The sequence below is a fragment of the Mus musculus genome, chromosome 9 (genome assembly GCF_000001635.26).
Source record: "Mus musculus strain C57BL/6J chromosome 9, GRCm38.p6 C57BL/6J".
Classification (NCBI taxonomy): domain Eukaryota; kingdom Metazoa; phylum Chordata; class Mammalia; order Rodentia; family Muridae; genus Mus; species Mus musculus.
Genome location: NC_000075.6, coordinates 57,560,833 through 57,588,802, shown reverse-complemented (window position 1 = coordinate 57,588,802; position 27,970 = coordinate 57,560,833). Strand labels below are relative to the sequence as shown.

General features: G+C 48.7%; 1 protein-coding gene across 2 annotated transcripts; it reads right to left on the bottom strand.

The window, feature by feature from the left end:
- Window positions 1-4: 4 nt before the first annotated feature.
- On the bottom strand, window positions 5-27,859 carry Scamp2 (secretory carrier membrane protein 2). 2 transcript variants are annotated; one of them, NM_001378928.1, is made up of 10 exons: window positions 27,693-27,859; window positions 11,542-11,610; window positions 11,066-11,164; window positions 10,401-10,529; window positions 9,253-9,370; window positions 7,891-8,019; window positions 7,154-7,313; window positions 5,850-5,951; window positions 1,603-1,723; window positions 5-1,381 (listed from the first exon to the last, which is right to left on the bottom strand). In NM_001378928.1, exons 1-10 carry the CDS (start codon window positions 27,747-27,749, stop codon window positions 1,247-1,249), a joined length of 1,119 nt encoding a protein of 372 aa, NP_001365857.1. In that variant the 5' UTR covers window positions 27,750-27,859; the 3' UTR covers window positions 5-1,246. The 2 variants fall into 2 exon arrangements, with proteins under 2 accessions (NP_001365857.1, NP_073724.1); NM_022813.3 differs by lacking the exon at window positions 10,401-10,529.
- Between the last annotated feature and the right edge of the window lie 111 nt (window positions 27,860-27,970).

The following is a 27,970-nucleotide window of genomic DNA, read 5'->3' as shown; positions in this document are numbered from 1 at the left end:
CCAGTGCTGTCCGAAAATCTTTTTATTTAAGCACAAAAATTGAGACATGACATATACATCTGTACATGGAGGAAAATAATACCAGGAAGTTTACAAAACCCCGGTGGCTGACATTACCACTTGGTGGCTCTAGGGCTGACAGCATGAGGGTAGTCTCAGGAGGGCCCCAGTTCCCAGGGGCAGGAGACTGGCCAGCTTGGTGAGCTCTCGCAGTACTGACAAAACACAGGGTCCAGGTTTCCACAGCGGCTTCTTAGGTGCCACTGCAGTGACACACCCGTGGAGCCCCCAGGACAAGTAGAAAGGGACCTAGACTCCATTGTGGGAAGAACCCTCAGAAAGAAGGCTCGGCAGTCCTGCCTGCAGGACATAGTTCAGGACTGATTTCTTCCAAAAGACCCTAAGCGTTTTAAGAGGTGAGTATTGCTGAAGATAGGCAGGGGCCAAGCTAAGGCAGAGGGGCAGAGTCCCTTGGGAGGAGAGAAGCCAAAACAAGCAGACATCTACCCTCTCACAAGACTGGTAGAGGCTGGGCAGGACTTGACTTACTTGTCTTCGTCCCCTCCTCATCCCCCAAGTCTCAACCAACCCCACTTACTGTACATTCAGAAGTCTGAAGAGAGGCTAGGGAGGGCCCCCAGAGGGCACAAGGTGCTATCACACATGAGTCGTAGCAGGCACAGGGTCATGACTCGGTTGTGAAGAACACCAGGAGCTCACCGGAAGAGGACTTGGGAGACTTCTGTGCTCCCACCCAGAACACAGCTCACCTAGAGTAGAGCCACTGGGGGACTTAGGAAGCCCAAGCATGAAAGGCAAGGTTGTGGAGACCCAATACACATGGAGCCTGTAGAGGGAGGGAGTGAAGTACAGGGTGCCTGTGGAAAATCCCCAGTACAGTGAGCCCAGGTTGGCCCATGATCCCAAGCACATGAGTCCATTTGTTTTCAGGGAAAACAGTCCCATTGCTTCCAGACAAAATCAGACCAAGCCACCATTAGAAAAGGAAAGACAGCTTTGTTATTTTTTCTTTTCCCATGTGTTTTTTTTTTTTTTAAAGTCCTTGTCCCTTCCTCTCCTTCCCTCTTGTAGAGGAGAAAGCTGACTACTGAGGGAGGAGCAGGGACAAGACAAATCCCTGCCAGGTCTGTGCTGGTGTAGTCACTGCATAAGGCACCCGAGGAAAGTGCAGCTCAGAAGACAGTTGACAGAGAGGCCAGGGCTCAGGGAAGGAGAGTCGGGAAGCCTAATTCCCCTGAAAGGCTCCTCGGGCAGCAGATGAGGCAGCCCCGCGAAAGGTTCTGCTGCTGAAGATACCCTGGGAGAACTCTTCCTGGGCCTGCTGGAAGCTGGCTCCTGTTCGGCGGTAGAAGGCGTGTACCTAGGGAAGGAGGCTGGGGTGAGAAGAGCCCAGAGCAAACCTAGCCATCAGGGTATGGTGGCAGCCACTGGAGGGGTCAACCCTGCCTGGCTGCTTACCCATAGCCTTGGATGAGGTGCTGGGCCCCTGAGAGCTTCAGGAGCAAGGCATATTTAGATTTGTGCCTGCCCAGGAGAGATGGGCATTTTACTGGGGTTCGCTGTTGGCTCTGTCCTACTTACCCGCTGCAGGAGGAAGAGTGAAAGCCCAGCACAGAGGGTAAAGAAGCCAGCCACTACCATCATGATGATGGTCACAGCTAAGGGCCCATTTTTCATCGTAGATAGGGCTGCAAGCCAACCACTACAAAAGGAGAACGCAGAGGTGAGGTAAGATTGAGACTCAGAAGTCCCCAAGAGGAGCACTTCTCCCAAATGGCTGTGTCCTGACCACCACCTGGACATTTCCCAGCCGCACAGGGAGCCTTGTGGTTCAATGACCTTTCTCTGTGAGTGAACAGGCTGTGAGTGCTGACAGGCCCACACCGGCCCAGCATGAGCTCTCCTGAGGTCTCAGAGGTGGGGTCATGTCTTCCTGCCCAGTGAGGTTTGGAAAGGAGATACAGCAAGCCCCTTGCCAGGAGCAGCCCAAAGCTCAGTGCTGCTGACTGAGGGGGGGGACTGGGAAGACCGGGCTTTCACAGAGGACTCTGGCGAGAGGAGCACTGGCCAGCCTGTTGCCTCTACTCTGTCACCTCAGTTGTTAGTGGTTGTCACCCCCCAGAGCCTCAGTGTCCTTAGCTGTAAAGGGATTATTCTCACACTACCTGATGTCAAGACTTACAACAAAGCTACAGGGATCAAAGCAGTGTCGGAATAGCGGGAAGAGCAATGCCATAGGCTTCAGTGTCCAGATGTACATATTTTTAGAATTATTTTCTGGGGATTGGCAAGATGGCTCAGCGGTTAAGAGCATTGACTGTTCTTCTGAAGGTCCTGAGTTCAAATCCCAGCAACCACATGGTGGCTCACAACCATCTGTAATGAGATCTGACACCCTTTTCTGGTGCGTCTGAAGACAGCTACAGTGTACTTAGATATAATAATAAATAAATCTTTAAAACAAACAAACAAAAAAAAAAAGAGAGAGAAAAGAACACTGACTGCTCTTCTAGAAGTCCTGAGTTCAATTCCTGGCTACCACATGGTGGCTCACAACCATCTGTAATGGGATCCAGTGCCCTCTTCTGGTGTGTCTGAAGACAGCTACAGTGTACTCATATACATAAATAAATAATTCTAAAAAAAATTGTTTTTCAGTTTTTTTTTTTCTGTGCATTGTTGTTGTGTCTGTGTGAAGGTGTCAGATCCCCTGGAACCAGAGCCACACACAGTTGTGAGCTGCCATGTGGGTACTAGGAATTGAACCAGGATACTCTGGTATAGCAGCCAGTGCTATTAACCATCAAGCCATCTCTCCAGAACCCCCAATCTATTTTTTAGGGTCCTAAAACCAAGGGGATAGAGAGGTGGTTCAGTGGGTGAAGGTACTTGATGCCAAGCTTGGTGGTAGAGTTTGATACTCAGGACCCACATGGTGGAAGAGAAGAACTTATCCTGGAACCTTCACATACATGTCCTGGCATGCATGCTCCCCCTCCCCGGTCTCCTGATAAATACAAGGAATAATAAAAAAAAAATTGTTGGGGCTGGAGAGTTGGCTCAGCAGTTAAAAGCACAGACTGCTCTTTCGAAGGTCCTGAGTTCAATTCCCAGCAACCAACATGATGGCTCACAACCATCTGTAATGAGATCTGACACCCTCTTCTGGTGTGTCTGAAGACAGCTACAGTGTACTTATATATAATAAATAAATCTTTAAAAAAAATTGTTAACACCCTAAAGGGAAACTGATGGTCTCTTTACAAATGGTATCTGAACAACTGATCCTTACTTTAATCATACATGAAAATTAACTCAAAGTAGGACAAAGATTTAATTGTAAGACCTATAAAACTCTTGGAAAGGCTAGGCATGGTGGTACATGCATTTAGTCCCCAGTACTGGGGAGGCAGAAGCAGAAGAACATACATTCTAGGACAGCCAGGTCTACATAGTAACCAGGATGACAAGGACCACAGAGAGACTCTGTCTCAAAAAAACAAACAAATGAACTTGTAGAAGAAAACAGGAAGTAAGTTTCATGACACTGAAGTGTAACACTAAAAGCAAAAGCAGCAAAGAGCACTGCAGAGGCAGGAAGCAGCTCCGCAGGGGAAGGAGTTGCCACTGCATCTGACAGCCCGAGTCTGATCCACAGAACACACACAATGGAAGAAGAGAGCTGACTCACAAATCTCAACCTCTGCTTCCACATTGAGGTGTATACATGTGACCCCACATGAACACGCATGGACACATGGGCATACACATACACACAGAGAGGAAAGAAAATGATCACAGAAGGTCTAAGGGAAGGCAAGAACAGGCAGGAGCCAGCTGAGCTTACTGAGTTCAAGGCAGTGAAGGCAGGGTCAGGACCAGACCACAAACCTCAGACTCTGTCGAGAGTGCAAATATTAATTGTAGCATGCCCCACCCCACCCCACCCCACCCCATTTATTTGTTTGTTTGTTTGCTTTGAGCCACTGTCTTACTATGTAACCCTAGCGATCCTAGATCTTTTTATATAGACCAGGGTCGCCTCAAACTAAGAGATCCACTTACCTCTGCCCTCCTGAGTGCTGGGATTAAATGAGTGTGTTACCATGTTCAGCTTATTTGTTTTTTGAGACCCTGGTTCTCCAGGCTGGCCCAGAACTTATTGCATAGCCCAGGCTAACCTTAAGCTTCCAGTCATCCTGCCTCATCTCCCAAGTGCTGGGATCACAGACACGGGCCACCCACACTTAAAGTAATAATGAAGCTGGACTATCCACCAAAAGGGTGGGGATTAGGACACAGAATAAGGTCACAGGGTGGCAGGACGGCAGTGTGCTCAGGCTCAGGGTGCCAGTGTGATGGATGGCCAGTCCTCTCCTTACACTCTGTACGTGCTCCCTGCTGTGACAAGCAACTAAAATAGTGCCACCCTCCCAGACTCCTGCTCTCAACCCCATCATTTTGCAATGTTCCCTGTGCACTGGTATAGAAAAGAAAACGCCAGCCATCAGCTTTTCTTTCGGCAATTAACTCTGAACTGAGGACCGAGGTGCCAAGAAACTCAAACCAGCTATATGCTCCAGAATAGCAAGACACCTCTCCAGGGAGGCAGACACCACCTTCTGCAATCACAAGGCCCTGAGAGAAAAAGTAAGACGGGAGCTAAGGCTGTAGCTCCACTGACAGAGTACTTGCCTAGCACACATGAGAACTTGGATTCCATCCCAAGTTCCACATAAAACAACAGGTACCGCCTAGATGCAGAATGACAAGAAGTCCAAGGTCATTTTCGGGCTACATAGTGAGTTTAAGAGAGCTAATGTGTAAGTCAGGGGCTTCAAAGGCCAGGGATCCATCAGCCTCTCTGAGGATGCACTAAGAGTAAAGCAAGAACTTGCCAGACAGTGGCAGACACAGCCCTAAAGGCCTAACCCAAACTGGCAAGGTGCTTAAACCTGAACTCTCAGCTCTCTGGAGACAGGCAGGAGGATCACCATGAATTGGAAGCCACTCTGGCCTATAGCAAGTTCCAGGCCAGAGTGAGACGCTCTCATCTACACACTCTGGAATGAAGAGTACAAGGAAAGACAACTACTTTGGTAAAATAACAGAAAGCTGGGCTGTGGCTCAGGGACAGAGTACTTTCTAGCATGTGCAAGGCTCTGGGTCTGACCCCTTGGATCCCCAAAAGAGAAAAGGACCAGGAGAGAGGCATTGCATAGAGTTTCCATGGAGATTAAAACACTCCGTCCTAGTGTACTAACAACTCAAAATAGCTTCAGGAAGTCCCTGAAGTTGACCGGATTCAGTTGACCAGGAAGGGGATTACCCCTTCCTGCCAAAGAAGGTAATAAAAGCTGAGTGTTCCCCTCTGACGAGAGAGACTAAGCTAGAAGAATGCTCTCAGGCAAGCTGACCTGCTAGGAGGACTCCTGAGACCGGGCCAGCTGCCCGAGAGCATGGGCCAGAGAGTCATTTGAAAAGGACACTTCTCCACGCTGCTGAGCTACCTTCAGGCTGTGCTGTCACCCATGCTGGGGTGGACTTTGATGATACAGCTGCCTTTGAGTTACTTCTGCTCCTGCAAGTTACCCTTCACCCATATCCTTGTAAGTAACCTCAATAAAACTCGTTGGTTCACCAAGCTGGACTTTGGTGGTACCACTACTTTGGTCTATCTGAGCTATACCCTATCTGAGCTGAGTGGATGTGTGAGTTGCAGGAAATGTTTCATCACACAACCCACCACCGTTTGTCCACCATGGTCCAAACAGGCTTGCTGGGAGCTAGGAAATGGCGAGGAAGCCGAGCCTCGGCTCAGGTCTTACCTGGTCCCCAAGTTAGGCAAGCCAATCAACTGGATGAAGTAGATCCCTATTTGACAAAAAAATACAAAAAAGAACACGAAGAAGCTGAAAGAGTTGTCAGACCTGTGGAGAGAGAAGGAGGTAAATCATAGAGGGCCTGGGGTCAATGAGACAGCTCAGTAGGGAAGGAACTGATGCTCTGTGTCTAATCCTGGAACCCACAGGATGGAAGGAGAGAACTCTCTTCTGACATACTTATATGCCCTGTGGTACCATGTATACACACACACACACAGACACACACACACAAGCTGAAGATGGAGAAATGAGAAATGGCTCAGCAGTTTAGAGCATGAGTTGCTCTCTTCTAGAGGGCTTGGGTTGGCGTCCCAGCATCCACACGGTAGATGTCACAACTGTCTCTAACTCCAGTCTCAAGGGATCTGACACCCTCTTCTGGCCTCTAGACACAGACACAGACACACACAGACACACACAGACACACACACACACACACACACACCGTGTAAACTTGGGTGGGAGAAAAGATACCTGTGGAGGAACAAACTGGTTAAAACTCCTCACCACCACTGTGCTGTTTCCTTAATTACATACAAGGGTCTCCTGTAGCCCAGGCTGGCCTCTTAATTCCCTATGTAACCTTGAATTTCTGACCCTCTTTGTCTGTTTCTCCCAAATGTTGGGACTGTAGGCCTGTGGCACCACACCCAGTTTTATGTGGAGCTTTAATAGAACCCAGGCTTTGCAATGTAGGCACTCCACCAACTGAGCTACATCCCTGGCTTTGAATACTGCATCTTTAAGAACAACAATACAGAACCTAGGATCTGCCTTCTTGGATACTCCTGGCTCTTCTTCCCTAAAAGCATCAAGAATGAAGTGTAATTCCAAATCCCCTGTGGGGGTCTTAGAAATACATTGTTCCCGCACACAGGAGCAAGCTTATATATTGGCCACAGATGCCTGAGATCATAAAGATGAGCCACAGTATCTGACACCCACAGAGCATCACCTCACCCCTCAGCAGGGTACTCCCTCTTCACAGCAACTGAATCCCTGCCTGCCCAAGAACAGTGCAACAGCAGGTGAGGCTCCCAGTCCTCTCTCATTCCCATGCTCATCCATGGATGCACAGGCTAGGCTGAGGCAAACGGCCCTTAATTTGTCTGCTCCGAGTTGAGAAGAGGAAGGCAATTCCCTCCTACTCTAGTCTGAACTATGACTATGATGGGCCCAGAAGGTGGGTCTATCAGCTACACCTGGGACACCAGCCAGACCCTTACCCCTGTGCTAGCTCCACTCACCTGAAAGCCTTGTAGATGGGTCGGTACCAACAAAGGAAGGCACAGGGAGTGAAGATCAGAAACCAAAGGATGGAGAGGCCAAAGGCTGTTCCATTGGCTGCGTCACTTGTGAACCAGGCCAGGCACGCAAGCAGGTTTAGAAACAGAGTCACTGAATGCACTAGGAAGGAGCAAGGAGAGACAAGTGGCTTGACCCAAGGCAGCTGGAGGATTGGCTGCCCACAGAGCAAGCTACTCCCTAGGAAAGGCCACGTTGTGAAGGAGGCTGCAAAAGTAATAGGGACTTCAGTCTATACAAAGGGAAGGTCAGCTTCCAGATCCTGTTTCTCTAGGACCTCATACAGGGACCAAGTTTTCTTTAGAGATGCCCAGAACACCTAGGTTTCAGGAATAGGCATAATGAGGTGCAGACCCTGGGCTAATTCTTGTGGAATGAATTAACTCTTTCTTAAAGGCCCACAATGAAGCTGCAGTCTTTCCTCACTGCTAAGAACCTAGAGGCCTGTGAGGAGCCACGTTGAGCCTTTCCGGAGGTGGACTCTTCAGGAACACAGAAATCCCTTTTCCTTTTCAAAAGCTGGCCCTTTTGAGCAGGTTCCTAGGTAGGACATAAAGAACCTCCCCGTGCTAGCCCACACACTGGGAAGGATGGAGTCTGTGAGGTCTTGACCCCAGCAAGCAAAGCCCAAAAGAAACCCCGGGATCTTAAGACATTGCCAATGCACCCTGGAACTCACACATCCAGAGATAGTAAAGCATCTTGCAAATCCGCTGGTAGTCAGCAGGGATCTCCGTGGAGAAGTCCTGATAGAAGCAGGGTTTCACAGGGCACCATGAGGGGAGTGGCGGCCAGTTGTTGTCTCGCACTGTGTAAAAAAGGGTTCAGCCTCATCAGTGGCACGGAAGCAAGCACACAGCCACCCAGTTTATAGGCAAAACAGAGCTTGCAGAGAAGTCCCTAGAAGCAGAGTTCAGAAGTTTCAGGGGCCTTCAAGGAACATGAAGTGAGAACACGAGGAATCCAGAGAGATACCCACAGGTCTGCTCCAAGATAACGTGTCCCAACTACTCTGGGTAATAGAGGGCGCTAAATGTACTAAATGACGTGTTTGTTTCTTTCAAGACTATGAGGTAGCCCTGGCTATTATTGAATGTAGACCAGACTGTCCTTAAACTCACAGAGATCTGCCTGCTTCTATCTCTTGAGTGCTGGGATTAAAGGTGTGAGCTAGCATACTGGCTTAAAAAGGTATTTTTATTAATGACCAGCTCTTAAGCAGGATAACCAGAGTTGTCATCATAACCATGTAAAAGTCAGGCAACCACCATCTTGGGGAGTTCAACTGCACGCTCTTGCAAAAGTATAGTCCCAGCTAGGCTTGTGTTGAGGAGCTGGAGACTCTCATCTAAACATCCAGCCACTCCCTACTCTAAGTTCTATGTAATTCTGCTTTTGTTGTACATAGCCTTGGGGAGCGGCTAGACCATATAGGGAAGAGGGCCCCATGTATGCCACCACAGGGAAGTCCTCCTCCCTGCTGGATATGACTTTCCAGGGACAGAACGTTGGGGGAGGAGCACCCACCCTCCTGTAGTAACCTCTCACACATGCTCTGTAAGGAACCAGTTCCACAGAGTAAACTTTGGTGGAACTGTGCCTCATCTTGTCACTGGGAGCTTGTTTAGGTCTCTCTCTGGGAAGGAGTTTTTTGCAACACCATGGGACTGTGGGCCCAGGGAATCAAAGAATTTCTGAGCTGGGAAGGAATGCAGACATAACTTATATCTGTCAGGCCCACTCTGCTGATCTTTTAACTTCTGCCTTCCTTCTTTCTACCCCAGAACCAGCACTCTCCCTTCCTTCCTTTCTTTTTTTCCCCGATGTTGTCTTACTATATTATAACCTCGGCTGGCCTGGCACTTGGAGTAATCCTTCTGCCTCTGCCTCTAGTGTTGGGGTTACAGTTATTGTCACTATGTTGAGCTCCCCAAACCAACATGCTTCCAAAATCAAAAGCTTTGCAAGATCCCCCATGAAGGTGGTTCAGAGTACCCCTTGTGCCAGGTAGAGCAGGCTAGACCCCAAAAGTCTCTGTTACCATGCAAATTCGCTGCAGTGTTCTGCAACTCTCGCTCCTTGCGTTCCAGCTCGGCAGCTTTCCTGTCTAGTTCTTCCTGCTGTCGAAGCAAGCCTGCCTGGGCCGCAGCTGCAACAGCCTAGAGAGAACAGGAGCAGGGCACAGCCAGCAATGAGAAAGAGACAGTGTGAGCCCAGGCAGGCCAGCACAGGCACTTCACCCAGGCAGGAAGAGCTAGCAGGTGGTCTGAGGCAGTCCTGCCCAAGAAAGTGTCTTGAGCATTAAGGAATACCATGGGAGTGCCTAGGTGACCCATTGCCTACTACCCTTACACCACCTTTGACCCCTCAGTCCTTGCAGGGCTCTCCACTCCCTCCCCAACCTCCCATGGCTCAGCCATGGCGAAGTCCAGGCTACTGAATTGTATTGTCCTTTGGTAAAAGCACAGGAGCCCAACCTGAAGCGGGAAAGCCAGAGACTTGAAGCTAGAGGGAAGAACTGAGCGTGTGTGCAAAGTAGAAACAACGCTAGGCTGCCAGCAGAAAGCACAGAGGAGATCGAGGCAGGCCACAGCACCAGAGCCTCAGCAAAGCAACCTCCCTCTCCACTCTGCCAGGAGCTGCATCCCAGGCCCTCCTGAACAATGTCTGGGGACAGTCCGTGGTGTGTGGCCCTTCCCTGCCTGACCTTCATGGCACGAAGCAGCCAAGCTTTGTCACCTCTGCAGAAGGGCAGAGCCTGTCAATGGCAGTTCAGGGATTCTTGGGTGAGGCTGAGCAGAGCTAGGCTGTCACCCCTGTTTGGCCCCATCTTCCTCCTGAAGAACAAGACTATGGTCCTCTTTTGGGGAGCAGGAGTGGCCATCTCACAGAATGACAACTAGGCATATGTATGCATATGCACACATTTCAGAAAAGCAGTTCGCCAGAGAGTGAAGTTTGCCTCCCTGGGAGATGAACTTCAGGCACTGGGATTAGAACTGGTCCTAGCCTCATCTCCCTATGCTGTGGGTGGAACAGAGGCCGGGTCCCTGCATCCCATCATACCTGCTGAACATAAAGTCACCCCACACACAGGGAGTGTCTCACCTCGCAGGGTTCTAGGACCCAGCCTGGGTAGGTTCCAGGTGCCCAGCCCACCCTCATCTTGCTCATCTACACTGGGCATACCTTCGAAGGCTTGCGCTTGTGGCTGTCCCTGGAAATACTATCTCCTCCTAGTAGCGTCTGCCTCTCTGAGGGCTCACCCGCTGCCAGGAATCGGGCAGGCAGAAACTTGCTGGCCTGTCTAACCGGGAGCTGCAATACACAACTCCACTGTGGGCCATGCTCACCAAGACAGTGAGAAGCCTGGGGTCAGGAGGTGGGGTGGGGAGGGTGACAGAGGTCAGCGTTAGGCACAAGCAGACAAGGTTCACTAGACTCAGTGAAGGGACTAAAGCAAATAGGATAGAAGGCAGGAATAAATGAGGTTAAAAAAGAGAGGGGCCAGGGATGTAGCTTGGTGACAGAGTATTTGTAAGGCCTTGGACTTCATTTGCAGCACCACAAACAAACAAACAAATACCCAGGCAGATTCTGTGCCCCAGGAAGGACCTGGAGTGGTGCAACAGGACAGGGGTTCTCTGCAGACACCAGGGGTCCCAGCCTGGTGAGTAGAGCTTATTCCAGGGGCTGGGGGTTGGGTAGGAGGAGTAGGGCTGTAGTGTGATCCAAAGAATCTTACAAGCAGCCTGGGGGATGAAGGCCCTTTCCCTGCCCCCAACGCAGGTTCAACTATGGACCTGGGTGATTCCCACCTGCACAGGAGAGGCCAAAGGACTCCTGAGCAGTACCTGGGGCGTTGGCTGTGCTGGTTCCACTGAGGGCTGGAGAACTGCTGGCTGGGAGGGCCCAGGAGCTTGTGTGGCAGGAACTGTTGTCGCTGCATTTGTCTGAGTGGGGCAAAGGAAGGAAATGAGTGGGTTCCACTTGTGGCAAACCCGTGGTGAGGATCTGATCTGATCTCTCTTCTGCAACATGACCTCTAACCCACACCCCTGTGGCCTTACTAGGTAGCAGGCTCTCCAGCACTGCCCTGCACCACCCTGTAAGAGAGAGGCCCACGTCTCAGAACCCAAAGAGCTTCAGCCACAGTGGAGACGCCTCCACTTTTACTTTACCCCAAGTCCACTTTAGGACTGTCCCTATGAGAACAGTAACTTTCCAGAGCTTATCTTCCCCAGCCACAGGCACCCTGGCACCTCCCACTGATACACATGCCACCATCTCCCAGAAGACTACAGGACTCAGAAAGGACATAGTCACCAACCTCTGAGAAGGGATTGAACTCAGCCAGGCCACTCTGAGGAGCATTGGTCAGCTGGGTCACAGAGGGATCCTGGAAAGAAGAAAAGAAGGCATTAGATACTGACAAGAGGAAACAGCCCTGACCAGGGGCCAGCAAGCAATCCAGTGTCCCATGTATCCGGGGTTCTGGTCTGCCCTGCAATAAAGTCTCTTCATCCGAATCCCTTCACCTTTTCTGGAAATGGTTAGCCCAACACAGGTTCTCTCAGTGCCAGATTTGAAGGGGACCACAGCGTTTAACCTGGGTAGGTTTTTTTCCCTCTTGGGTGGAGAAGGCTAAAATGGGTGGAGGTAGAGACCTTCCTGTACTATTTATTCTTTATTGTTCTGTTTTCTGGTGCTGGAGATGGGACCCAGGGCCTTGTACTTGTGAGGTTCAGTCACCGATCGAAGCCCCCAAGCCCGTTTTATTTCTTAGTCTACAGAAAGCATTTTATTCCCTTAGCTGTTTAGAGGATAGATAAAGGCTCTGGGATGGAGACGTGCTACTGGCTGCCAACACCGACCATTAAATCAGGCACACTTGTTAGGAGGGAGAAAGGCTCAGATGAAAAGCCAGAAAAAGGTTTCCTTTCCTTTTCTTTCTTTTCTTTTTTAAAAATTAGTTGCTTAGTTTATATATATATGAGCATATTATAGCTGTCTTCAGATACACCAGAAGAGGGCACAGGATCCCATTACAGATGGCTGTGAGCCACCATGTGGTTGCTGGGAATTGAACTTAGGGCCTCTGGAAAAGCAGTTGGTGTTCTTAACTGCTGAGCTATCTCTCCAGTCCCCCCTCTCTCTTTTTTTTCCTTAAAAAATAAAATAAAATAAATTCTGATTTCTGAGTTCGAGGCCAGCCTGGTCTACAAAGTGAGTTCCAGGACAGCCAGAGCTACACAGAGAAAACCTGCCTCGAAACCCCCCCCCCAAAAAAAAAAGAAAGAAAAAGAAATTCTAAACCTGGCATAGTGGTGCACACCTTTAATCGCTGTACTTGGGAGGTAGAGGCAGGTGGGTCTCTGAATTCCATGCTGGCCTGGTCTACAAAGAGAGTTCCAGGACAGAGGACTACACAGAGAAACCCTGAGCGAGAAGGAGGGAGAGAATGAACAAAACCCCTTATAGTTAGTGTGGCACTTGTCTGTAGTCTTAGCAGTCTACAGGCTGAGGCAGAAGGATCAGGATCCAAAGAGTTGTCGGCCATCCTCAGCTCACATAGGAATTCCTGGCCAGATTAGGGTATAAAACAAGATAATGAGATCTTGTCTCAAAAAAATAGAAACAGACGATATCAGCAGAATACTGTCTGTCTTGTGTTTCTAGTCTTCTGCTTCCGCCCTCCTCTTTGCTTAAGTGGCCCTTTGTTGTCAAGGGCAGTTCATGCAGGCAACCTCCCCCTTTCTTGATCATGGTTAAGGGCTTCAGGTCTTACTGTAGAGTCATGCAGGAACTCTGGAGGAACAGCTGGGAGAGGACAGACTGTCCTTGGCTGAGTCTCTACGGTTCATTCCCAGACATACATTGTTTTGTTTTGTTTTTCCTGACAGAGTTTAATATACTTCAGGTCAGCCTCAAATTGTAAAGACCAGGATGGCCTTAATCATGATCCTCATGATTCCACTTCCCAAATGCTGGGGTTCCAAGTGTGCACTGCCACACCTTGCTCTGCAGACCTGATTCTTTATTTGTTTTTTTTTTAAAGATTTATTTATTTATTATATGTAAGTACACTGTAGCTGTCTTCAGACATTCCAGAAGAGGGAGTCAGATCTCATTACAGATGGTTGTGAGCCACCATGTGGTTGCTGGGATTTGAACTCTGGACCTTCGGAAGAGCAGTCGGGTGCTCTTACCCACTGAGCCATCTCACCAGCCCTGCAGACCTGATTCTTTATTTGTTTTTTTTTTAAAGATTTATTTATTTATTATATGTAAGTACACTGTAGCTGACTTCAGACACACCAGAAGAGGGCATCAGATCTCATTACGGGTGGTTGTGAGGCACCATGTGGTTGCTGGGATTTGAACTTTGGACCTTCGGAAGAACAGTCGGGTGCTCTTACCCACTGAGCCATCTCACCAGCCCCAGACCTGATTCTTAAATACGGTGTCAGTGTCACAGATGCTCAGAGAACAAACTGCTTAGTTCCCAGGTAGAAAAGACACTGGTCATGATGGAGTAACTTATCTGAGGACCGGAAGGTAGGAGCTGGCTTCCTATTCTGAAACGTATCAGAGCTAAGTATCAGTTCCCCATGTGTTCTCTGGCTTTTCTATACAGCAGTTCTATCTTCCCACTGGGACCACCAGCTCCTAGAGTAAGTCTGTGCCTGACTGGCCCCAGGGCCACACCCAGAGTAGAGCAGCTACTGCAATTCACTGGGTCTCTCGACAGCCTCATCTTAAGAATGCTGCACCTCCTTCCAGCCTTGGCCACCAGACTGTGTCCTGACTGCAGGACATCTACCTCTGCTTTGGTGGTTCCTGCAACTCAGGCAAAGTGGCAAAGTGGAAGTCACCCAAAGACATGGGGATTGGTCCTAACAGTCTTCTCAGAACCAGCTGGCCTGGCTCTGGGTCTGCCTCCTTTCAAAGGCAGCAGATACCTGCCAGTGGAAGCCCAAGTCATTGAAATCAGACCCACCAGCCAAGGAACTGGCTACTAGCCTGTCACCACAGGGCATAGGACCCAAGAGACAGCTCAGGTAGCAGTTTCAGGAGCTGGCACATAATAAGCAGCTTAAAATTCAAGGCAAGATGCCATTTCTATGACAACAGCAGTCAGGTGAGGGGCTGGAGAGATGGCTCAACAGGAGAGTATTGACTGGTCTTCCAGAGGTCCTGAGTTCAACTCCCAGCAACCACATGGTGGCTCACAACCATCTGTAATTGGGATTCGATGCCTTCTTCTGGTGTGTCTGAACAAAGTGACAGTGTACTCATATACATAAGATAAATAAATCTTAAAAACAAAACAAAACAAAACCCAAAACAGTCAGGTGGCAGATTCTTGAGGTAGGATGGAGATGACAGAGATGTGGCTATCCTGTCCGGATGATTCTCCCTGCTCCCCCTCTTTTCTGCTGTCTACAAAGTCTGGACTTGGAACCCTAACCAGGCTCATCTTAAGTGGCCTGTTCCTACTCGTGAGAGTGCTCTGCAGCTGGGGGCGTCTAGGCCATCCTTCAGGCTCCTTGGGGTTTGGTGAGGGGCCTAGGGCAGAGCATCATCACAGGAAAGGTTTGAGAGCAAAAGCCACATTAGTGCTTCTTTCTCTTAGTGTACTTAGATCAACAGTAGCCTAAGAACTTGGCGGCGCCTTGCCTGGGACCAGATGAGCTAAAACACTGTGATACATGGGTCCTCCTTCTTAAGGAAAGCTGGACTCTCCCTGGAAGCTGTAGACAGCTTCAAGAGAGGCTGCGACTAGATGAGGACAAGGAGGGAGGGAGGGAGGGAGGTAGAAAGGGTAGGAGGGAGGACCAAGGGAAGGTGACATTTTTTGAGTACCTACTATGTGCCAGGTTCAGCACATATTGATATTACTGTGAATTTTATTCACCCAAACTTGATCACCGTGTCTTATCACCAGCAGCTTCTATCAGCCTTTCTTAACCTGCTTTAATTTATTTTTATTTATTTATTTTTGAGAAACTCCTTATCACAAGATTCCACTATCTACAGATCCCCCCACAACCCCACCCTTGGACAAGCCTGTGTTGCTCAGGCTATCCTGGAACTCAGTATTTTTCCCAGTCTGATTGTGAACTCAACCCTCCTGCTATGTCCTCTCCAGAGATGAGAATACAGGTATGTGCAACCATGCCCCAACTCCATGGTGCCTGAGCTTCTCCTCTTTGTGTCTATAATGTACTGATGGGCTGACAAGGTGGCTCAGTGGCTAAAGGAGCTTGTCACCAAGTCTGAGTTTGATCCTTGAAACCTACATAGTGGAAGGAGAGAATGAAGTCCTTTGAACTCCACACATGCCACACATAAAAGGGAAGAAAGGAATGACGGAAGAAAGAAGGGAAGAGAGAAGAAACAGTCATTGTGTTCCACTCTATAAAGACTCTGGTCGGGCTGGAGAGATGGCTCAGCGGTTAAGCACACCGACTGCTCTTCCAAAGGTCCTGAGTTCAAATCCCAGCAACCACATGGTGGCTCACAACCATCTGTAACAAAAATCTGATGCCCTCTTCTGGAGTATCTGAAGACCACTACAGTGTACACACATATAATAAATAAATCTAAAAAAAAAAAAAAAAAAAAAAAAAGACTCTGGTCAGTTTGTGTGTTTTTGTTTTATGGCTCTGCCAAGAAAGGCGACCATAGATTTCCTCATTTAACCTTTACCACAGCCATGTAAGAGACCAGTGCCCCTGATGTAGATGGAGAAGCCTAAGGTCAGTGTAGAGACAGTAACTACTCAAGATCTCTGGAGTAGGGGCTGGGGAGATGGTGCACTTGACGTTCTTCCAGAGGAATCAAGGAATCACACTCCATCCCCGGCACCCTTATGGTGACCCACAGCCACCTGTAACTCCAGGTCCAGGAGATTCGATGCCCCTTTGAATCCTAAGGAAGGACAGATGGACGGACGGGGACACACAGACACGCGGTACATAGGCATACACACAGACAAACACCCACACACATACAAAAACATCTCAGAGCAGTGTCTGAGCTAGACTCTGAATCCAGGTCTGACTCTAGGGACAGGACAGTAAGCCTGGGACTGCAAGGCTGTGGGACAAATAGAAGGTGATCGATCACTATGTGGCTGAAGTGAATGAATCCTATTGCCAAAAGGCGTGAGCAAGGCTTCCTTACTAAACCTGGAAGAGCTGGAGCCTGGGGCCATCCTTAGTAAGACACACGCAGAGTCTTTCATGGAAAGATCACACTGGTGAGCCCAGTGAGGACCATGGGCTTTCTCTCCAACTCACAAAACTCACGTTACCAGCATCGACTGTTCCTAGTCATGGAGCACCAGTTGGCTCGTAAGTGGGACAAGCAGTTATTTAAAAGGATGGTGAGGTCTAAGTTTCACCTACAAAGACGTAATCTAAAACCTCTTCAGCTGCTCAGACTGGAACAACACCATCTACTGAATGTATAAGAGGGGGAAGAAGCCAGGCGTGGTGGTGCACGCCTTTAATCCCAGCACTCAGGAGGCAGAGGCAGGCCGATTTCTGAGTTCAAGGCCAGCCTGGTCTACAAAGTGAGTTCCAGAACAGCCAGGGCTACACAGAGAAACCCTGTCTTGAAAAACCAAAAAAAAAAAAAAAAAAAAAAAAAAAAAGAGGGGGAAGAAAAGCTCCTAAAGTTAGCTCTTTACATTGTGTGAACAGTTACACGATGAAGAAAGTACATGCAAAGAGAAGCAGGACACAGCTCTTTCCCTCTGAAGAGTTCATGGTCTGGACTAGTAGCTGAGACAAAATGCCAAGAGTGTGTTGGGTGGGGTTCAGTGTGTTTGACAGGAGGGACAGGAGACACCTCAGAGGGCTGGGAGGGAGATGGGAGAGATGGTTAGCTTTAACTGTAAATTTGTTTCAACCTTATAATCATCTGGGAAGAGAGTCTCAATTAGATATTGTCTACTTGAGTTGGTTTGTGGGTTTGTCTGTGGGAGGGTTATTTTAAGTTAATTGATGTGGGAAGCCACTGTGGGTGGCACCATTCCTTAGGCAGGCAGGGGGATCCTGAACTATATAAGAGTAGAGAAATGAAGCTGAGCACAAGCAAACAAGAACGCATATATACATCAGTTTCTCTTTGCTCTTAACTGCAGATGTGATACCGAGCTGTTTGAAATTCTTATGTTAACTTCTCCATAATGTTGGACTGTAATGTGGCTTTATAAGCTGAAATAAACCCCATTCTCCCCTAAGTTGCTCTTTGTCAGGGTATTTTATCACAACAGAAATAAGACTAGAGTAATGGGGTTCCCAGAAGAAAGCAGGAAGGAAAGCAAAGGCCCAGGGAGGCAAGGACAACAGCAGGTAAGAGAAACATTTCTACGTAGGCAGGGTGTGAGGGCCCTGGGAGAAGCATGGCTAGGCTGGGGCTTACAAGGGCCCTCTTTACTGGTTCTGAGGGAAATCTCTCGTCGTATGTTTCATAATTCCTGGTTAGGCCTGAGCCTCAGGGACTTCCCTGCTTTCCCATGTTATATTCCACCTGAGCTCCTACTGTGAGACTGATCCCAGGCTCCAAACAAGCACATTAAACACCTCAGGTCTGGCGTGGGAATACACACCTATAGTCCCAGCACTCATGAGGCTGGCAGAACATTAAGCCACCCTCCGCTATATACACAGTGAATCTAAAACCAGCTTAGACTACATAGCAAGACCCTGTCTCAAAACAAAACAACAAAACAAAAAAGGTCTCGTTATACAAGTGCCAAGTTAACTTTGTCAAAAGTAATCACAAGAAAAAGGCTGGCAGAAGAACACGTCACAAGAATGAAGCAAGACCATGGGAGGGAGAGGTGAGCTCTTCTCCATCTTCCAAATGGTCATATGATAGCATCCCTTTAACCTAAAAACACAAGGGTTAGAGGAGGGATGTGTTCAGGAAAAAAATCAGGGATGTAGATCATTGTGGTAAAATGCTTGTTTAACAAGCACGGAGCTCTGGTTTGATTGTTGGCACAGCATAAACTGGGCAGGACAACACATATCTGTAACGTCAGCACGCATGTTGAAGCAGGATACTCAGAAGTTCAATCCTCGATGGATCTCTGAATTTGAGGCCAGCCTGTTTTTGGCTTTTTGTTTTTGTTTTTGTTTTGTTTTTTTTTTTTTGGTTTTTTGTTTTTGTTTTTTCGAGACAGGGTTTTTCTGTATAGCCCTGGCTGTCCTAGAACTCACTCTGTACGCCAGGCTGGCCTCGAACTCAGAAATCCTCCTGCCTCTGCCTCCCAAGTGCTGGGATTAAAGGCGTGCGCCACCATGCCTGGTGGTTTTTTTTTTTTTAATATTTATGTATTTGTTTGTTTGTTGAATGTATATGAATACACTGTAGTTCTTTTCATACACACCAGAAGAGGACATTGGATCCCATTACAGATGGTTGTGAGCCACCATGTGGTTGCAGGAATTGAACTCAGGACCTCTGGAAGAGCAGTCAGTACCGGCTGAGCCATCTCTCCAGCCTGCCAGCCTGGTTTATACAGTAAGATCCAGGCCAGTTAAACCACACAGTGAGACCCTGTCTCAAAAAATAAACACACAGGCCCATCAGGGTATCCACACCTGTAATCCCAGCATTTAGGAGACTGAAGCAGGGAGAGTTGCCTTGGATTTGAGGCTAGCTTTGGCTACATGATGGTAACTAAACCCCATCTCAAAAAAGGGGGATGGGGGGAGCAGGCACTTGAGAACCTGTCTGAGGACAAAGCATACTCTGGGCTCCTCCCTGCCACAGATATCGAGTGCTCTAGAGGTGACAGGAACTGTTCTCGGCTTCACGCCTTTTGGGCCCTGACCCCCTCCTGTGGACAGTCTATCTTCAGTTTATACCACCCCCCTTTCTCCTCCTTCCACCTGTCCATTCCCTACACAAACCAATCCAAACATGCTGAGTGAGGACCACCAAGAAGCAGCCTCATTCTCGCCACTGAGAAGAAACAGTGCAGAGCATCAAACCCGATCAACACTGAGCCCAGTAACAGTAAAGACAGCAGTGTCACACGGGAGCCAGGAACGTCAAGACAGGTGTTCCTTAACCGTATCAGACTACCTACGCTCTAAAAAGAATGTGCTTGCGTTCAGCGAAATGAGAAGGGTGTACTTGGGTAATCTGCTTAGTTTTCTTTTTTAGAGACAGAATCTCACTGTGTAGTTCTGCTTGCTTCCTAATCACAGGATTTGACTGCCTCTGCCTCTTGATTGCTGAGATAAACATGTGTACACCACCACATCTGGCTTAGTTTCCAGTTTTGCATCTGTGGTGGTTTGAATATGGATGGTCCAGGGAGTGGCACTATTAGCCTTGTTGGAGGAGGTGTGTCACTGTGCGGGTGAGCTTTGAGACCCTCCTCTAGACATCTGAGAGTCAGTCTTCTCTTGTTTGCCTTCAGAACGAGATGGAGAACTCCTCCAGTGCCACGTCTGCCTGGATGCTGCCATGCTTCCTGCTATGATGATAACAGACTGAACCTCTGAACCTGTAAGCCAACCCGTTTACATGTCCTAAGGGTTGCCTTGGTCATGGTGTCTGTTCATAGCAACGGAAACCCTAAGACAGCATCGTTGACTCGTTAGTTTGTTTCCTTTTATCTTTTTCTTTCCTCCCTTTTTCCTTCTCTCTCTTCCTTCCTTTCTTTCTACTTGAGGAAGACCCTGGTCCCCTGATTCTCTTGCTCTACTACTCAAGCGCTGAATTATAAGCTTATGCCACCACCTCCAGCCTAGAAGAAGGTCAAGGCGGCTTAGAGGTGAGAGTGTAAAGAGAGAACAGCCAGAAGTATCAGGAAACCAGCCTGAGAGGCGCAGAGCCAGACTGGAGCAGTTTGGACTTGACCTCAGTGACAGGAGGAAAACAGCCACAGGAGTTGGAGCAGGGCACACCGTGACCATTCTGGTTATCGTGAGGAGCATGCAATGTGCAGGAAGGACACGGCTGGTCATGACTGCTGAGTAACAGGGTTAAATTAAGGAATAGCAGCTTGGTGTGGAAGAGTTAGGAACTCTAGAGACTTGGGGTAGATGTCACAGGCTCAGCAACTCAAAGCTAGTTAAAAATGGAAAGGCTGCCAGGAGACTGGTTTTTCAGGCTGTGTGGGAAGGGAGAGGACCTCTGTAGATTCTGGACCACATGGGAGGTGTCTGTGCAGTATATCTGGCTGGCATGTCTAGAAAGGTGTGGATGCAAGCTGCTGGAGATATTTGCCAGAGCCTAGAGTGAGCTGAGGACTGTGTGAGGATGCTATTCTGAGGCCACAGAAGTAGAGGCAGAAGACTGACGACCAGGCCTAAGTGGAAGAGATAGGAAATGGAAACAGCCTGAGGTAAGTCAGAGGTACCAGGCAGAGACATCCTCAAGAGTCAGGCCAGGCAGGTGTGTCACCCAAGCAGCAGACGACTCCACAGGCTCACAGAGAGGACAGGGACTGGGCGTGGTTGTGTTGCCTGCAATCTCGGTACTCAAGAGGTGGAGACGGAAGAATCAGGACTTCATGTTCATCTTTGGCTCCAAGTTGAGTTCCAGGCCAGCCTGGTCTAAGTGAGACACTGTCTTATGGAAAAAGTAAACAAAAAAAAGCCAGGTATGGTGGCACATTTATTAGCTCGTGGGAGGCAAGCAGGTGGTAAGTTCTAGGACAGCCTGGTGTACACAGTGAGTTCCAGGCTAGCCAGGGCTACATAGTGAGATCCTGTCTCCAAACAAACAAACAAGCAACAGCTGCGATGGAACCACGGCCATGAAGCTGCTACATCTGCCCACTAAATCCTAATACTCTCTTTCTTCTTCTCTTTCTCTCTTTCAAATACTGGCCAAAACCTAAGCATGTCATCTCACAGATTAATGCCGTCCCCAGACAGCTGCGCAAATGGAGGTGTCCCTGCCTTTATGCATAAAGCCCACTTTGGGCTTTCTCAGATTTTCGCTGAAGCCACCCGCTTTTACCACAGGCCGCCTGCCGACCTCCACTGTTGCGGACGCCAGCTTAACTAAAAAGGCGTGGCTGTCTTCCTCTTCTCCATGACCCTCTTACTGGCGGCTGCCAAGGTTTACAGCTTGCTTGCCCTGTCATTTTTCTCTCAAACTCTAGAGATCCCCAAACTCCAATTTTCAGAGACAGAGTACAAGATCTAAAACTGAAGAAACCCCTGGGTGACGGACGGAATACAGAGGTGACTTCTTAAAGAAGTGACTTTTGGTTCTTGCTGTTCATCCCAATTCCCTCATCAGCTTGTCGGCCAGCCTCTCTGCCTTCCGCCCCAGCCCCTTTCTGGCACAGGGCTCTGCTGTCCCTGAGATCTCCCACAACCTCCCCACCTCACCTGTCCTTCTCCAGGAGCCTTAGTGCTCGGCTCTGCCAACGGCACACCACAAGCTCATGTACCTTCTCTCTGGGACCAGCAGGGGGAACGACAGGGCTTCTGGCCTGCATAAAGGTGTGAACAACGCTAGGGGGTGCCCGATGGCCCAAGGCTCACCTTGCACTGTGGTCAGGACTCCCCAAGTGAGTATCCTGGTTAAATATTAGCATCCTCTGAACAATCCATTATCCTATGCACAGCGACTCCTAAGAAAATTTAACAGAAGTGTGGAGTCCAAGTTCATCTGGACCTCTAGCCAAGTTCTAACCCCCGCCTGGCTCCAGGTGCCAAGCATAAAGGCAGGAGCACCTCCATCCAGGTCGCTGTCTGGAGTTGGCATTAAGCTGTGGCACTCTTGCTAGTTTCAAATTTCTTTGTTTTTTTTTCCTTAAAAAGTTTTAAAGATTTTATGTGTACAGGTATTTTGCCTCTATGTCTGTACACCATGCATATGCTTGATCCCTTTGGAGGCCAGAAGAGGATGTTGAATTCCCTGGAACTGCAGTTACAAACAGTTGTGAGTCACAGTCTGTGGGTGCTAGGAATCAAACCAAGGTTGTCTGGAAGAACAGCCAGTGCTCTTGCACCACTGAGCCATGGCTCCAGACCCACTTTCAAACTTAAGACAATGTTCCTGTCCTACAGTAAGTTCTACCAGGTCCTCAAACTGGATGTGGTGGGACGCACATTCCAGCACTCTGGAAATGGAGGCAGAAGAATTAGGAGTTCAAGGACAGCCTCAGTTACACAGCAAATTAGAGACCAGCCTGGGATAAATGACGCCCTAACTCAAAGGGTCTCTTTGTGATTCTGAGAATTTCCAAATCTCAGTCAAGCTGGAGGCGACCCTTTCTGGGAAGTGGCACAGGCCTTAGTGTCTATGGAGGGAACCTCAGGTCACTGTTTGCACAAATCACTTTGCTGTCATCATCATCCTTCACACAGGAGGGAAATGTTCTGCATCCTGGGGAGGCAGCCACAGCACCAAGATTGAGAAGCAATGTGTGAAAGCGAGACTGTGAGACTTGGCAAGTCCAGGCTCTGAAAGCCTTCCTCTGTTCAGCGCCAGCACCCCCTTCCACACCCCCTCCCGGGACCCAGCCCGCTCTGCTGTAATCTGGCAGAATGCTCAGAGAAAAGCAGCCCTGGTGTTTGCTTGGGTGGTCTGATTTTTAGTGGACTGCTGGTGGGGGGAGGACGGTACAATGCCTCCTCTTTTTAGTTTTCCACCTCTGCATCACTTGACAAGACTCGTGAGAAACATCTGTGAGCAGACAGCCTGGAATCATTCCAACCGAGGGACCCAAACATCCAGAGGGCGAGGAGCAGATGTGCCACAATTAACAGAGGAACCAGGGTGTGCACACGGAGGTTGTGAAAGCGCTAAGGCTTGGCTTGCAGCTTCCTGCTTCCTCTTAGGAGTTTGGTAAGCCTCTGCCACTCTCTGGGGACTTCACTTTCCACTCAGGGATCTTTCTTGGAAGGACACTTTCTATTAATCTCAACTATACCTATTCACAAGGAAGGGGTTCATGGACTGCGGAAGTGGGGGGTCGCAGGGAACAGGGGCATCATAACAAATTGGGATAAGGGGCTGGGAGACAGTTAGTTATCAGGAAATGGCTGCCTTTGCAGGTGTGAAAACCTGAGCTGGATGCCCAGAACTCCCTTTTTAAAACCTTTTTGAGAGAGGGCCTCACTGAATATCCCTGGCTGGTCTGACACTCACTATGTAGCCAAGGCTGGTCCCAAACTCACAGCGACTGCTTGCCTTTGCCTCTATGATTCTAGGATTAAAGGCATGTTACCACATGCCTGACTAGAACTTACATTTAAAAACCAAACAAAAAGCCAGAAGTAGGGACTGGAGTGGTTAAGAGTGCCTGCTGGTCTTCCAGTTTCTAGCACCCACATCAGATGGCTCACAACAACCTGTATGTAACTCTAGCTCCAAGGATCTGATGCCTCCTTCTTATGTGTCCTCCTTCCCTGGCTACCAGCATACATGTGGCATACATGTACACATACATACATCACATATGTACACTAAGCCAAACACTTCTGTAATCCCAGCACTGTGTAGTCCCAAGACAGGTAGATTCCTGAGCTCACTGGCCAGCCATGTTCTAGACCAGTAAAAGAGACAATCTAAAAAACAAAACAAAACAAAACAAAACAAAAACTGAAGAGTGCCCAAGGAATAGCAATTAAAAAAAAAAAAGTTCTCTGACCTCTACACACCTGCATACACATGAACACACACAGAAAAAAAAAATAACTCGGGTAAGGAAATCAACTTCAAAGATGCATGGGAGTTTCACTGGCTTTTTTGAGTGTCAGCAGAAATAGGTTCCTTGGTCGAGCGACTCTGAGAAATGCTGGGTCAAATTGAGGAGTTTCTCCGGGCTTTAACCAAACTGGCAAGGCCTGTCAATGTTCATGAAAAATGTGATGGGGGAGAATTTCTCAAACCCACTTGACCATAGAACAGAGTACCTTAAAAGTTCAAAATAGGGCTGGTGAGGTGGCTCAGCGGGTAAGAGCACCCGACTGCTCTTCCAAAGGTCCAGAGTTCAAATCCCAGCAACCACATGGTGGGTCACAACCATCCCTAACAAGACCTGACTCCCTCTTCTGGTGTGTCTGAAGACAGCTACAGTGCACTTATATATAATCATAAATAAATCTTAAAAAAAAAAAAGTTCAAAATATACTGCCTAAACATACTGCCTTAAAAACCCTATACTGAGGCCAGGAGCACACCTTTAGTCCCAGTACTGGGGAGGCAGAGACAGGCAGATCTCTAAGTTCAAGGCCGGCCTGGTCTACATAGTGAATTCCAGGACAGCCAGGGCTACACAGAAAGATCCCATCTCAAAACAAAAGCAGTCAACACACACACACACACACACACACACACACACTCCTCTCTCTCTCTCTCTCTCTCTCTCTCTCTCTCTCAGGGACTGCCTCAAGGTAGAGTACTTGTGTAGCATACTCAAATCAGTTCAATTCTCAGTAACAACAAAACAAAACAAAAGATAAAATTACTCCATCCCTTCACACTAACTGATGATGAGATGGCTCAGGACAAGAGAGCTCACTAAGCCCTGAGGTTCGATTCCTGAGACTCATGGTGGGAGCAAAGGACTGACTCCTGCAAGTTGTCCTCTGACCTCTATCATGTAACACAGCAAGAACATGTTAAATAAATGTAAAACACTTTTAAAAGTTTAAAAGCTTAGTGGATGCTGATTTAATGACCACTGCCAGAACTCTCGATTGAAGAAGGAAAGGCTACGCTGGCAAGGTCTCCCAGCACTCAGGTGCCAGGGGCAAGAGGACTGCACGATCCAGGCATGCCAGTTAGACCATGGCTCCAAAAAACAGTAAAAGTGACAAGAGCGTCAGTACTACAGTCTTTCCTTAGCTGACCTAAAATAACCCCTGGACAGTTTAACACAATGTATATGCATGAGATTTGAGAATCTTTAAAACAACCACAACCCAGGTCTAAATTCTGTGTGAGGGTAATTCTGGCATGCTTCTGTTGACTCTAGCATGTCCCAGTCTCACTGGAATCTTGCCTTTTGTAAAGCTGAACTGAAGACGCTAGGATAGACTTCTAAGAACATTTACAGTCCCTAACTGTCAGCCGCAGACTCCAAATAGTAAGTATAGTTTGTAATCCACCATGATATGGTATGACAGAAAAGGAAAAGGAAAAAAAAGAAAAGAAAAGCTGTTCTCCAGACTCACTAGGTGTGACAGTTTGAGTCTGTCACCTCCCCACCTGCTCTCTCCTGAGCGCTGAGCCAACACCCTGAGTAAATGAAGCTGAGGACTCACACCTAGTCACCCAAGGCCTACGCCCTCCCAGTGCCCCAGCCCTGGCAATAGGGAAGCAGCTCACACTCTCCTAAAGGAAGGGAGGGCAGCTCTGACCAGAAGGGGCTCCAGCATCAGATACAAGGCTGCCTCTCCTCACACCGCTTCCTGCCAAGGATGAACAGTCATTCCAGTATGAGGGGGAGTGTATCACCATCAGCCAAGCCCTCTTCTTTCCACACAGGATTCCCCTCCAGATGTTGCCGGTTTGCAAGCCAAAAGCTGCTTCCTGTCCTGCCATCTCCTGAGACTGCCTGGACAAACTGTCTTACTTGACTGCAATGCAGACCTTGCTTTGTTACTTCTAAAGTTACTCACACTTTGCCCAGTCATTTCTGAGGCCAGAGATGAACTTTAAGACTTTCAAGGAGCTACTCCTAATCCAGGGCAGCCCAATCCTGCCCTCTGTTATCCCTGGAGAAGATCTGCCGCAAAGTGGGGCAGCTGGCTGACCCTGAGAGCAGCAAAGCATTTCTAATTCTGACAGACTATAACCGGACAGAGGAACATCATATATACCACACACTCCCAGAGACTGCTGGACTTTTGCTATACATAACAGAACCCCAGTACTATAAAACAATCTATCATTAAATCAAAGGAGTTAGCAGAAGACAGCAACAGGAAAAATGCAAATACTCTTCTCCTCACTAAACTAATAGAGGCAAACGTTTGCCTTATGTAAGAGACATGTTCCCTGCAAAGGCTCTGTCAAGAAGCATTAAGCTACAAGAATATATTCTAAACTCCCCAGTGTAGCAAGGAATCAACTACCAAAATCTGCCCAAGGGTTCCTATCAGCTAGGTCACCTTGGGAAAGAAGCATAAAATTTCCACTCTCGGCCTGGCTGGGTGTGGTGGCTCGAGCTAGTTATGGCTGCACTTGGGAGGTAGAGGAAGGACCCCAAGTTCAAGACCACCATGTGACAGACACATAGGGCGTTCAGAGCCAGGCTGTGTTAGATGAAGAGATCCTGTTATAAATAATCCAAGGGCTCAGTGTTACCCAATATGCACAGCGGTGGAGGATTTGCCTAGAACGAACAAAGCTCTGGTTCAATCCCATTACTGCAAAACTTCAAAAGAGAAGATGGTCATACTCTACTCCCTGAGTGTATAACCATCTAGTTCAAGGCGCCTTTGCTTTGCTCCCACCCTTGGAAGGACCCACCCTGGAAAAGCTCAGTGGACTTCTCCAACACCTTCAGGAAATGCTGAAGCTGTAGAGGACCAAAATAAAGCACCAGCAAGACGAATTCAAGAGCTTGGTGACATACTAACACCGGAGGAACAGCTGCGCTCATAAATCCCCAGTCATCACAAGCATGCGTCCCTCAAACTGGTTTCGGGCAGACATGAAAGGAGAAGTAGAACGCGCCTTGGCACTAAAAGGAGTTCCAGTTCTTCAACATAGACAACTGGGCATCTCTGCGTTCTCCACGCGAAGGTTTTGGCTTAGGTCCGAAGACTGTTGTATTCTTTCAAAGTTCCAAAGGTCAGGCCGGTAACCACCCATGCAGATTTGTCAGACCCGTGTACCTTGGGCTCCAAGCTCCTTCACCTCCCTCTCCTCAAAGTGTGTGGCCCAAACTCAATCCAAACAAAGTGCTTGGCCAATAAGTAATTTTCTGGCTTGGCCTCTCTTCCTACCCTCTCTCAGCCTTCTTGATAAACACTAGGGACTCTCCTGTACTTTAGATGCTTGCTTCGCTACTGCTGTTGCTGTTAGGTGTTGGGTTATCTCCACATTTCTCCACCCCAACAGACTTCTACTTCCTCATTATGTTTCAATGAGCCTTTCTCCTAGGATGACTCAATACAGGTAGATCCCCCAAGACTGTAGAAATGGCACAGCAACATTTTGCTTCCCTTTCTGACTCTAAGACACCTCCCCAGGATAAGCGCGTGCTTGGCCCTTTTCTCCAGCAGAGGCCGGTCGGATGGGCTACAACCCGGGGTGCTCTAAGTGCCCACTTCTTTACAGCGCCCCGCCCCCTTGCCGCAGTTCCACCTGTTGCAAAGTCCCGCCTCCATACAAACTATGATAGGCCAGCCTTCAGATACCGCTCTCCCATTGGACAGGTGATCCGTCCCTCCTACGCCACGTCCCCGGCTCTGGCGAAAGAGGCCCAGGCCGCAGCCCTTTTCCCTAAAGAAATCTGAGAATTGGGGGTTCTACCTGGAAGGGGTTTACGTCCACTGGGTCCGCGAAGGGGTTAGTGTCGAAGGCCGACATGGTGATCGAGGGCCAGCGGGTGATCTCCGCGAGCGCTACTGCCTTTGGTCACTCAGACCCAGCGGCACACAGTGTAAACCCTCCACTTCCGGGAGCAAGGCAGCCGTTCTGGCGCAGGCGTAGCGCCCTCTGTGGGGGCGTGGCCCTGGACGTCACAAAGGTCCGTTCCGCCCCTGCCCAGCCTATTAGAAAGCGAAGGTTATTCATTCTGTCTCCATCCA